The sequence below is a fragment of the Geotrypetes seraphini genome, chromosome 4 (assembly GCF_902459505.1).
Source record: "Geotrypetes seraphini chromosome 4, aGeoSer1.1, whole genome shotgun sequence".
In the NCBI taxonomy this organism is placed as follows: domain Eukaryota; kingdom Metazoa; phylum Chordata; class Amphibia; order Gymnophiona; family Dermophiidae; genus Geotrypetes; species Geotrypetes seraphini.
Genome location: NC_047087.1, coordinates 9,324,032 through 9,337,148, shown reverse-complemented (window position 1 = coordinate 9,337,148; position 13,117 = coordinate 9,324,032). Strand labels below are relative to the sequence as shown.

The window sequence follows — 13,117 nt, the reverse complement described above, 5'->3', positions numbered from 1 at the left end:
CAATGAAAGCAGTGCATGCAAATAGATTTTATGCATATTCATTGGGGAAATCCTGAAAACCCGACTGGATTGCGGCCCTCAATGAGGGACTTTGACACCCCTGATCTAAGCCTTTCTTGGACAGGAAGAAGTTTATGGAGTATCCACCCAAGTCCAAAACTTCGGGTGGCACAGACTCTACAGCCTGAATATCTAACACAAATTTGAACAGTAGTCACAACCTTACATGCTTTCTCTGGCTGCCCCTCCGGGGAATCCACAAACCAGTCCATGAAGGGCTGGGCAAATTTGAGCTTGTAACTGCTCTGAATGATCTCTAGTACCCATCAGTCTAACGAGATCTATCAGCAGGGGAACTGCTCCGAATCTGGTGTCATTTTGCTTTCTTGGAGGATGCAGCAGAAAGAGAAGTGGAGGCCTGGCTTCGCCTGGGACCTGAGAATCTAGATCCCTGGAAAGATCTCTGAGAGAAGGCTCCTCCTGAACTGCCGAAAGTGCCTGAAGCCTCGAAAATTAGACTGCCCTGAGCCTCTCAAGGTTCATGGTCTGCTGTCAGGTAGAGAATTTGGCTGACGATCTGTCATTCTGATCATGAGAATGTCCAGCCCCTTTCCAAACAACATTTGTCCCTTGAAAGGAAGTCTACTGAGGATAGCCTTAGTAGGTGGAATCTCTAGCCCACTGCCTGATCCAGAACATTCTGTGGGTTGAGATCAAATAAACCGAAACTTTGTTCATGACTCTGATGATGTTGTATAGAGAATTGGTTACATAATGCACTCCAGCTAATAAAAGCTGGGGTACAAGCTCGCCCTCCTCTACCAGCTCAAGACCGCACACAACCTGGTATGACAGGCACGTGTCACAAAGGAAGCTGCTGCAGCTGCTTTGATTCCCAAGGATACTGCTTTAAACCCTGCATATCCTTTAATATCATGCTTCCTTCACTTGGTAGGGATGTGCGCTTGATTACTTTTGTTACCAAGGAATCTGCCGACACTCCTGTGCCATCAGATGCAGCGAAGCCATAGACTTGGCTACCTTAAGGGCCTCTTCAGGAGTATCCTAAGGCTCCAGGACCAATACATTGATATCAGGATGCTAGGAAAATGAAGAAGACTGGGTTCTCACTCTGCTGATTATAGAGCAGAGGGGAACTGCTGGGATACCAAGTTTTAACTCCTGCAGCTGGCGGACCATGGGGTCAATCCCCTGATCGAGGGCCCCCACTGTATCTAGTGCACACACACCTGCCTGCAACCCTGCATTGCCTAACAAAGAGGACTCACTTTGTGATAGTATAGCAATAGGCCCTTCATCCTCAGACTCCCTTGGAAAGGCACACCAGACCTTGCCCAGCCTCAGAAAGTGAGGCAGACATGCCCTGGGAGCCCCAGCCTCCTGGTGCACAGCCAGACTCTCCTTGGAGGTTTCGGCCATCCTGAAAGGCTTTCCATATCAGACTGACAAATTTTGGAAAAAATGCCATGCTAGGCAACACTGAGTCTCCTTTAAAGGCCTCCAGCTTGCATCACTTGGGCTCTGCAACCTCCATGCCCCTGCATTTAGGATGACTGCCATTCTGGGATTTAGCCCCAACCAACGGGCTCCCTGACTATTCCTCAGCCCTAGAGAGCAAAGGGGAGGCTAAGCCAACCACTCCCCCCTCCCCACCCTTATGTGCAAGGGCACTCTTCGGGCACTCATCCAGTGCAAATCTGGAAAAATGCAGCCAGCAACCTGCGAAACCCTGTTGAGCCACCGACAGATGCCTGACAGCCTGCGCTCAAGCCCCTATGACACAGTAGGCGAGCAATGCTATGAGGGGAATGAACCCTGAGCTCTGAAAAGGTTTCTGCAGGCTGGCCAACAGGTACCACAGAGGGATTGGCCTGTCAGCTCCACGCAAGCAGAGCTGGACCCTCAACAAGGGAAGCTCTTAGCATAGAAATCAATCAAAATACCACAAAAATGACAGAAAAAAATTAAAGCAATAAACAGAGCAAATCAGAAAGACTCCTTCCAGCTCATGTACAGAAGAAAAAACTGAAGATGGCAGCAGGGCCCTCTAGTGAAGGAGGGATTCAAAAGCTGGAGTCGATTCCTTCTGCATGGCTCGCAAGCACTGGGATATTATCCATCTGTCCAGAATGACACACCTATTGTACTAGAAGTGGCATTGTCTATCAGGTTATATTTTTTGCTATGCTATGCCTCTCTTCCTTTTGACTTATGTGTTGATGCCAATTTCTCTGTAATTATTTTTCAGCAATTATACAGTATGTACTTGTCTTTAAACTGCCAGATAACTTCGTGTGTTAGTGCAGTATAACTTAATTCCAATAAATAAAGATGAGTCATCAATAAAAATGTTGAAAACTAAGGATGATAAATGAGGATTAAGGAATGGAAATGGGGATGCTGGCTACCTGGGAGGGGAAGAGGCAGGACCAGTGCAAGCCAGGAAACACAACAGAAAGTACTGGCAGAGTGCTCCCTTGACCACTCTTACCTGTTGCACCAGCCCTGTGGAGTGGTAATAGAGATATCAGATCATAGGGCCCAGGCTGATCCAATCCTTTTTTACAAAAGTAGTGACAGAGAAGAAGTGGGAAACGTCAAACAATTATGAATTAATAATGTAATTTTTGGGCAGTCTAGATGGCCTGTTCAGGTCTTTTTCTGCCATCATTTACTATCTTACTCAAGTTCAAGTTTTATTATTTTTAATATACCGACCATCAACAAGTATCTAGTCGGTTTACAATGCTAAAAATAAAAGGTTAAAATAATAATTATAGATGGGGGAAGAGTGAACATTAAAAGACAATTTATAAATATAAACATGAGCTTGAGGGTAGAAAGGGGAAGGGGGGGTCAATAATTACATCATTAAAAACAAAATTAAAAGAAAAGGGAGGAGGGGGGATATAACATCAAGAACGGGGATCGATTCTTAAAAGCGGTTGAGATAAATTTTGCTAGCTGTTGGAGAGGAAGTATTTAAAGGCTGTGGTATGCATCTTGAAATAAGAACGTTTTTAGTTTAGTCTTGACTTTGTCGAGAAGATATCTGTGGCAGAGTTGAGGTGGCATGGCGTTCTATAAAGTTGGAGCTACTACAGAGAAGTTAGTTTTCCTAATGTAGTAGAATTCTTTGATGGAAGGGACGGTCAATAAGTTCTGATCTGCTGATCTAAGGGTCTGAGGAGGGATGATGAGTTTATCAAGAAAAGATGGAAGACGCGAGAGTTTGATTTTAAAGACCAGCATTAAAGTTTTATAAATGATACAGTGTGTAATGGGTAGCCAGTGGGCTTCTTTCAGAAGAGGAGTAACATGATCATATTTCCCTACCTTATGAATAAGTTTAATTGCTGTATTTTGGATGAGCTGCAGACAACGTAGTTCGTTTTGGGGAATTCCATTATATAGAGAATTACAGTAGTCTAGATGAGAAATGACCAATGAGTGGACAAGGGTTATGATAGCATTAGTTTCAAGAATTGAAGTTAGGGAACGGATGAGCCGAAGTTTGTAGAAGCAGGATTTTACGACGGAGCTTATCTGGTCATGAAAGGTTAAATCTTTGCCTATAGTTACTCCGAGCAGTTTTATTTTTGATTCCATTTTTACTGGGCAAGATTTAATGGAGATTTTTCCTTTTATTATTTCATTGTTCCTGATCAGGAAGAGTATACCACAGGATTTATTGATATTAAGGGAAAGTTTATTTAAGTGAAGCCAATCACTGATTTTGTCCAGTTTGGTATTAATTTCTTGTATTTCGTTTATTTTTGAAGAATCAACAGGGTGGAGTAGTTGAATGTCGTCTGCATAGGCAAAAATAGTAAAGCCCGATGGACTTGGACTTCAGCAAAGCATTCGATAGCGTACCACACCGCAGGTTATTGAGCAAGATGAACTCTATAGGATTGGGAGACACATTGACAGCATGGGTTGGGGACTGGCTTGGAGATAGGCTTCAGAGGGTGGTGGTGAACGACACCCCCTCCGAAACGACGGAGGTGATCAGTGGAGTGCCGCAGGGCTCGGTCTTGGGCCCGATCCTATTCAACATCTTCATAAGGGATTTGGCTGAGGGGCTTCGAGGTAAAATAGCACTATTCGCCGATGACGCCAAACTATGCAATGTAGTAGGCAAGAACACAACAGACAAAAGCACAGTGCCGGACGGAAACTCAATGCCCGACAGTATGGTGCACGACCTACTCCTACTGGAGCGCTGATCCAGGACCTGGCAACTAAGTTTCAATACCGAAAAATGTAAAGTCATGCACCTTGGCAGCCAAAATCCATGCAAGACTTACACCCTTAATGGTGAGATCGTAGCGAGGACTGTAGGTGATCATCAATGAGGACATGAAGACTGCCAAGCAAGTGGAGAAAGCTTCATCCAAGGCTAGACAAATCATAGGTTGTATACGTAGGAGTTTCATCAGCCGTAAGCCCGAAGTCATTATGCCATTGTATAGATCCATGGTAAGACCCCATCTGGAATACTGTGTACAATTCTGGAGGCCGCATTACTGCAAAGATGTGCTGAGACTTGAGTCAGTCCAGCGAATGGCCACCCGGATGGTTTCAGGACTCAAGGATCTCCCGTATGAGGAATGTCTGAAAAAAATTACAGCTATACTCACTCGAGGAACGCAGAGAGAGGGGAGACATGATCGAGACATTCAAATATTTCACGGGCCATATCAAGGTGGAAGAGGGTATCTTCTTTTTCAAAGGCCCCACGACAACAAGAGGGCATCCGTGGAAAATCAGGGGCGGGAAACTACACGGTGACACTATGAAATACTTCTTCACCGAAAGGGTGGTTGATCGCTGGAATAATCTTCCACTACAGGTAATCGAGGCCAGCAGCGTGCCTGATTTTAAGACAAAATGGGATCGTCATGTGGGATCTCTTCACAGAGAAAGGTAGGGAAGGGTTATTGGGGTGAAGAGACTTGATGGGCCGTGGCCCTTATCTGCCATCTGTTTCTATGTTTCTAATGAAAATATTAAATAGTAAAGGAGAAAGGATAGAACCTTGGGGGAGCCGTAAGTTTGAACAATAGGTGGTGAGGTTTTCTCTTTCGAGTGAAAACTTTAAAGTTACATTCTTTAAAGTAAGAGATAAACCATAAGAGGGCTGAACCTGTGATACCGCAGTTCCTAAGATGATCAATAAGAAGATAGTGATCGACAGTGTCGAAGGCAGCGGACAAGTCGAGAGAGATAAGGACAGATTTTCGGTGGTCAAGAAAGTATTGTATAGTAATGATGAGACCAAGTAAAGATAATTCAGTGGAGTGATTAAAGCGGAAGCCTGTTTGGTGGGGGTGGAGCGCGTTGGATTTATCGATAAATTCTGTGAGCTGGTTCTGTACTATTTTTTCTATAAGTTTAGAAATGAGGGAAAGGTTGGCAATGGGACGGAAGTTTACTGGCAATGTATTGTCTAAATTTTGGTTTTTCAGTTTCGGGAAGACTAAAGCAAATTTCCAAGCTTTTGGAACAAGATTAGAAGTAAGACTTTTAGTTACCATTTCCAATATGAATGGGCCAAAAATAGAAAGAATTTTTTAAGAATTGAGGGAGGGATGCTTTCTGTTGTGTTATTAGGGGCATTTATCGATTGGAAGACTTTGAGAAGGTCTGCTAAAGATGGAGGTTTAAAGTTAGAAAAAGTGCTGAAAGATAGAAGATTTGTCTGATCAGAGGGATCCGGGAGTTGTGAATTGTCCTAGGTTCAATCTGATATCCTTAATTTTCTTGTCGAAAAAATTTACAAGTTTTGATGCTGATGGTTGTTTAAGTAAAGGAGGAGGTTTCTTATTTGAATAAAGGGATAGGGATCGAACTATACTGAAGAGTGCTGAAGAATTGTGAGCTGTAGTTATGTATTTTGAATAGTACTCTTTTTTAGCTTGTTGTATAGCGGTTTTGTATTGAGTAGCCATTTCTTTATATTGAAGGAGGGAGTTGTTAGACTGTGTTTGTCGTCATTTATGTTCTGTGGAGCGGAGTTGTCGGCGGAGAAGGATGAGATTTTCATTGTTCCATGGTTTCTTTTTAGGTTGTAATTTGGATGTTTTTTCGGGGGGGGGGGGGGAGCAACAATGTTCATGAGAGATTGTGTTGTAGTTTCCCAGAGAGAAGATTGTTCTTCTATTTTAAGATTAGTGAAGTCTTGTAAGTTCAAGTTAAAATAATTTTGAATGGCGGAGGCTATAATCTTGTTGATATCTCAAGAAATATAAGTGCTCTGTGAAGTGGTAGATGGTTGAGTAAGGGAGTTTAGTTGAAGATTGATAAGAACGTGATCTGACCATGGGAGGAAGTAAGTTTGGAAATTTTGAAAGATATGACTAATTGCTATTGGGCAAAGTATCATGTCAATAGTATGTCCTGCAGAATGAGTAGGAAATGAGAGTAGTAAAGTCAGGGAGAGATCTGAAATTAAGGTTCGGAGTTCTGATGTGTTAGGGTGATTGGGCAGGTTGAAGTGTATATTAAAGTCTCTGAGGATTATAGGGTTAGGGTGGGAAATACTAAAATCCATAATTGCAGACATGAGGGCAGTTAAAGAAGGTTTTGTGACTGGAGGGGGGAGATAAATAAGAAGGAAGTTAAAAGGTTGGGGATTTTTAATAGACAATTGGAGAGTTTCAACTGGGTAATTGTTATATAATGGGGAAAGGCCAGGTTGAAAGGGAATAGAAGAATGATAAATCATGGCTAGGCCTCCTCCTTTTTTATTTGGCTGGCATTGAAATTTCGCTTTATAGTTGTTTGGGCAAGCTTGATTGATATAAGCCTCTTCACCTTGAGTTAACCAAATCTTGGTTAAGCAGAGAATATATAGGTTGTGTTGAAGAATTAAGTTGTGTATTAGGTGGAGTTTGTTTTTAATGGAACGTACATTTAAGTAACCTATATTAGGTTTGATGTATTGGTGTAAAGGTAAAATGTGGGTTGTAAGAGCTGGAGTTAAGAAAATGTGGTAAGACATCTGGGCCGACTTCCTGAAAAAACTCGAGAGGGGGGGGGGGGTCGGTGGCCCCAGATGACAGGAATGGAGGCCATTGGATTGACGTCGTTAGGAGGGAAGAAGGGGTATATGAGGGGAAAAGTAAAGGAAAAACCAATTGGCAAAGAAATAGAGAAAAAGAATATTTAGAGAAAAGAATCTAGTCTTATCAGTAGAATTGTTGAGAGTTGTATTAGAGGAACTTGGAAGTAAAACGGCAAGAAGAAGCTGCATGAAGGAGCGCATAAAGAAACAGGACCTGCTCCTTGAGTGCGCTCCTTTGGCGTGTGCCATAAAGAAGGTGGTTTTGAAGGGGAGACTACAGGTGAAAATTTGTGGGCTCCAGCAGAAATGCACAAGGCAAACACAATAAGCAATGGGAAGCCTCTGAACCCGTTCGCTCATGAAAAGCCCTATTGGTCCTACCCACTCTGAAGCATTCGCTACACATCAGGGGGAACAGGACCAGCAGGGCCCTTGCAAGCACATCGGCTTGAAGTCTCTTTGGCCCTTATTATGGTTACTTTGTTCACTTCTGCTTCAGCTCTAGGGGACAGCAGCAGAAGGGAAGGGAGTTAGGTTTGAAGAGAAATGGACTAGAGGGGTAGGGAGGGGAGAGAAAAAAGGGGAGCATGCTGGATGGGTGAGTGGGAATGGAGAAGAGGTAATGCTGGAGGAGGAAGAGGAGAGGGAAGGAAAGGAAAAGAAGGGGTGATACTGGATGGGTGTGAGGAGAGGGAAGAGAGTAGAGGCCATATAAGGCTATGGGGGAAGAGAGGGTATAGGAGTGATGCCGGATTTGAGGAAGGAGCAATAGTGGCGGAGGAACAGAGATAAAAGGGAGTTGCTGGGATAGGGAGAAGTGAAGAGCACCAATTTATAGACTGCAGGCAGGCACAAAAAAATCTTAGCATGAGCCCTGGGAAGAGGCAATTATGTTCATCTAGGGCGGGGGTCGGCAACCTGCGGCTCCAGAGCCGCATGCGGCTCTTTTCCACCTTTGCTGCGGCTCCGGTAGTGTGTCACGCAGGCATGCAGTTACAAGTCCGGCGTCGCGGCGGGAAATAGCCACGCTGAGCAGTGAGCTCAGCACATACACAGATGAAAGCCTTGCTTGCTGATTGGTCCGGCGGCCCCGTCCCGCCGTGCCGCCGGACCAATCAGCAAGCAAGGCTTTCATCTGTGTACGTGCTGAGCTCACTCAGCATGGCTATTTCCCGCCGCGACGCTGGACTTGTAAGGTGCCTGAAAAAGAAATCATCCTGGCCGGGGTCGGTGTCATGCTCCGGAGATCTACAGCCTTCCTATCTCCCTCTCCCTTCTACCTGCTTCCGGCCACATCCCCTGCTCCGCGGCTCTCTTCGGCAACTCAGCAGCAGCTTCTGACGTCGGGGCCTACCCTCTGCGAGTCCCGCTTCTTTCAACTTCCTTTTTCCACAAAGGCGGGACTCGTAGAGGGAAGGCCTCGATGTCGGCAGCTTGTCTTGATCACCGCTGCTGACGAGTTGCTGAAGAGAGCCGCGGAGCAGGGGGGTGTTGCCAGGTGCAGGTAGAAGGGAGAGGGCCAGATGCAGGACTCGTGGGTGAGGGAGGAGAAGAGAGAGAGAAAGAGAGAGGGGAGGGAAACAAAAGGAAATATTTCATACTGGGCTGGGCCGGAGTGGAGGGAGGGTGGAAAGATTCTAGCTACAGGGTGCAGTAACAAAGGAAAAGGGGGGAAAGCTGAAAATGGAGATAGTGACACAAAGAAGAGAAAGGGTAAGCAGGACCTACTGAATAAGGATAGAGATACAGAGGGGACATGAAGAGGAGGTGAAATAGAGACATAGAAGTAATGCTGAAAAAGTGGGGGGGGGAGATAAAGACATTGAAAGGGCAAATGGTGAACATGGGGTAAAGACAAGGACAGAGACAAATGAAGATTCTGAAAAAGTGGTGAGATAGGGATATAGGTGAGATGGACACAAAGAAGGGTGATGCTGGAAAATAGGTGGAATGGTAATTCTGACAGACACAGAAGGGAAATGCTGGATCAAGGAGAGATGGGGCTCAGGCTGGATGGAATGAGGAGAAATGCCTTGTTGGCCCGGAACTTCCTCTCCTACGTCAGAATTGACGTCAGGGAGCGGAATGCTGGTCAGCGCAACACTTCTGCAGGGAAAGCTTGGGACGGCGGTGGCTTGGGGGCTGTTCCCCGATTGCGGTGGCAGCAAACCGAGTGGCTTGGGGGAGGGCACGGAGACAGAAAGAAGGGGGAACAGGGAGACAGAAAGAAAAAGTTGGGGGAGAGAATGAGGTCTGGAGGAGAGGAAACATACAGGAGGCTGAAAGAAAGGAAGAAAGATTGGATGCACAGTCAGAAGAAGAAAGTGCAACCAGAGACTCATGAAATCACCAAATAGCAAAGGTAGGAAAAATGATTTTATTTTCAATTTAGTGATCCTGTATATAGCATTAAGATAAGAAACAATATATGCAGTGTTAGATTTGTTTTATAATGGTTTTGCGGCTCCAAGTTTTTTTTTCTTTTCGAAAACGGGTCCAAGTGGCTCTTTATGTCTTAAAGGTTGCAGACCCCTGATCTAGGGGTATGCTGGCCATCAGGGAAAGCGGGCAGGGAGTGGAAGGGGGATGTTGTCCACCTAGGGGTAAAGAGAAGGGAAACATCAGCAGGGCTGGTGCAACACAGACACCATGGTAAACCCAGCAGGGAGGCACTGGCTTTTGGGAGTGTCTAAAGGTGCCATCTGCTCTTATGAGTTGAATCAGTTACAAAATCCTACTTCTAACCTTTAAAATCCGTTTGAGTAACCATCCAAATTTCTTTGTTCCATGTCACAGAATCTGCTTACTATACTATCCTTAAAGTTAATCAACACCTTAAGATCTAATAATTTTGCTGTCACTGCACCCTCCCTCTGGAACTCTATGCCCAATTAGTTACGTGTAGAGTTCGCGTTCTTGTTCCAGGATGCTTTTGGACAATAACTTTCTTTCTAAGGACTAAACAATTTTCTCCCTACCTATTGTTTGTTCCTTTTCTGTGTTCTTTTCTGCAAAGATTGTAGTTCTTGCCCATCTCCCATATGTTTGGCGTACGTCTGTAAATCAAGTTATTTGTTGTACTAACAAACCCTATTGTCTTGCACTGTTAATTTTTAATCTGTTTTTATGGTATCTACTCTGTCTATTCTCGTTTATTATTATTGTACACCACCTGATTAGGCGGTATAAGAAATTTTAAATAAATTTGAAACTTGTAGGAAAGAGATTATATCACAGGTCCTGGCCTGATCCATCCTTCCCTTTGGCTCCCACTTCTGGGCTCATGCTTGGAAAAGCCCTGCTAGTTCCTCTCCCCAGACATGTTACAAGGTGTGGGATGAAAGAATCTCTTGTGATGATTGCACTTGCTTTGTTCATTGCCACTGCGGGTCCAGAGGAGGCAGAAGGAATGAAGGAGATAGATTTGAGAGGAAATGCTACTTCCAAAGAGAGAGCGCAAGATGGATTCTGATCTGGGTGGGGAAGGGAGATGATAGGAGAGGGGGAGAGAGAAATGTGATGCTAGACCAGCTGAAGGGGAGATTATGGATGCCTGGGGAGGAGGGAAGGGAGGGAAGACAGCAGGAGAGAAACGGGCCCCAATTTGGATTTGCATGCACATCTTCCTAGGCACTATTCTACAACATTGTCTGCCCAACCCTCAACGGGGCATGTCCGGGTCAAGGGTGCTTCTAGAATCTGAGTGCAATGTTATAGAATACTGGAGATGTATGCCCAAATTGGACACCGTGATTCAAACCAGGTTTCAGCAGGCATAGTCATGGTGCCCAAAGGTAGACACAGCAATTGGCGCTGCACAGTGATGAATTTCACATGCCATTTACTGAACCAAGAAGTTTTTAGTTCAAGGACAGAAAAACTCTGGACCGTTCTCACCATTTCTAGCATGGGCATTTGTTGTATAGAATCCATTCCTGATTGGAAGGCGACCTGTTAACAGGGCTGCTCTTGCTGCAGGAGAAAGAAAAATAAGTAAGGTCAGACTCAGAAGGAGAGCACCTTCATTTTCTAGCAGCTGCTCTTTCCACAGCATCCAAAGCAACACCTGTGACTTCAATCTGCATAGCCATAACATGTCCCAGCCCTGGAGTTCACAGAAACTGATCGATGAGGACTTTACAAACATCACGAGATAGGCCTGGCACAGTGTGGTCAGGTGGCATTGCAGATAATTCCGAAATCAAGGAGTTTGTGTCAAGGATACAGTTGACTGTGACCTCAGGAAGGGAAATGTATTGTGTTAGGGAAAAACCCTGCAAAACATTCATGGAGATTTTTGCCCAGTTCTTAAATTGACCACATTAAGAACAAAAATGTTATACGCTTAGAACATTTTTCCTTCCTAGAGCCACAGCCTATTTCAGAGTGGTGGAAGCCCCCTGCCAAGTAACAGCTTAACCCAGTGCTGGTGAACACCTAGGACAGGGGTAGGCAATTCCGGTCCTCGAGAGCCGGAGCCAGGTCAGGTTTTCAGGATATCCACAATGAATATGTATGAGATGGATTTGCATGCACTGCCTCCATGAGATGCAAATCTATCTCATGCATATTTATTGTGGATATCCTGAAAACCTGACCTGGCTCCAGCTCTCGAGGACTGGAATTACCTACCCCTGACCTAAGAGATTAAGGTCTTCTATCTCCATATTAAAAAGTGCACAATTTCCTGAGAAGGGAGTTAGAAAATCTGCTTGGAAAAGAAAAGACATCAGGGGAAGGAACTACCTCAGTGGGTGAAATGAGATCCCTGCAGTATAGTTACTGCAATAAAGTCAGAGTCTGTACTGCCAAGTCCTGATCAGCATGGAAAGAAGAATAAAGCTTTGACAAACGACAAAAAGGAAGCCATCTTCTGCACAGACCTATAGCACAATGCAGAAGTCTGCCATAATATGATACTGTCGGCTGTGCTAACGGCCCCGAAGCCCATAGAGATTTAAAGGGCTTCGGGGCTGTTGCCGCACAGCTTTGTAAAAGAGACCTTGTGTCTTAATGGGTCTAAGCCATGGAGATGCAAACATCATAGAAAAGAGCTTAAAAATATAAACAAATAGACTGAGTTACTCAGGATAAATTTCTTGGCAAAATGGAAATCCAGAGTGGGTGGAGGTTTGTGTATGCTGTGAGAATATGGCTTCCTCTTCCAAGTTTCAAGTTTATTCAAGTATTTGATTAAACGCTTATCCTATAGTATAAAGTGTTGTACCATAATAATTAAAATAAATTTTTAGGATTACAAGAGGACAAACAACTTAACTAATTTTGACGTTCATGGCTATTTGAGCCATAACGATACAATAGGAAGGGGAGTAGAACTACAATACTTTAGAAAAAAAAGGTACATTAAAGGAAAACACAATAGGAAGGGATAAAATTAGGAGTTGCTGGACTTGAATCGAAGAAACAGTTAAAGGCGTCATTAAAAAGAAAACATTTTAAACTACCTTTAAACTTTTGCAGATTTTGTTCAGATCTTAAATATATAGGAAGAGAGTTCCAGATCGTTGGGGTGGTCACTGAAAAAATTAAACTACGACGAGTACCTATTATCCTCAAGGATGGACCATTAAGAGTGTGCTGAGAAGTTGATCTAAGGGCTCTCAGGGGGTCATAAGGAATCAAGAGTCTGTCAATGAATACTAGGGCGTGGGTTTGTATCGTTTTAAAAGTTAAAAGGGCAATTTTATATGTTATCCTGTGTAAGACAGGCAACCAGTGAGCTTTTTGTAATAGTGGAGTGACGTGATCGTATTTATTGGAGCCAGTTATAAGCTTAATAGCTGTGTTTTGGATTAATTGTAACCATTTTATATCTTTTAAGCAAATCCCTTTTAGTAAGGAATTGCAGTAATCCATTTTAGATATTACCAGAGCTTTATTACAAGCTTTTATTAGTCATGACAGGGGTTGCCATCCAACATATAACCAATAATTGGAAAAATCACAGTAACCTTAGTTACACATTTTGGTGGAATTCTTTATGCCATATATTTAAAATGGAACGAG

The 13,117-nt window shown here is 43.9% G+C and overlaps 1 protein-coding gene across 7 annotated transcripts in view; it reads right to left on the bottom strand.

Annotated features, from left to right (window-relative positions):
• The window catches only part of GALNS (galactosamine (N-acetyl)-6-sulfatase), a 92,552-nt gene that overhangs the window by 66,854 nt on the left and 12,581 nt on the right, over positions 1 to 13,117 (bottom strand). For all 7 annotated transcript variants that reach the window (XM_033941342.1, XM_033941343.1, XM_033941348.1 and 4 more), the window contains one exon: positions 10,988 to 11,062. In XM_033941342.1, the coding sequence (XP_033797233.1) occupies positions 10,988 to 11,062 (75 nt within the window). The remainder of the gene's footprint in view (positions 1 to 10,987; positions 11,063 to 13,117) is intronic.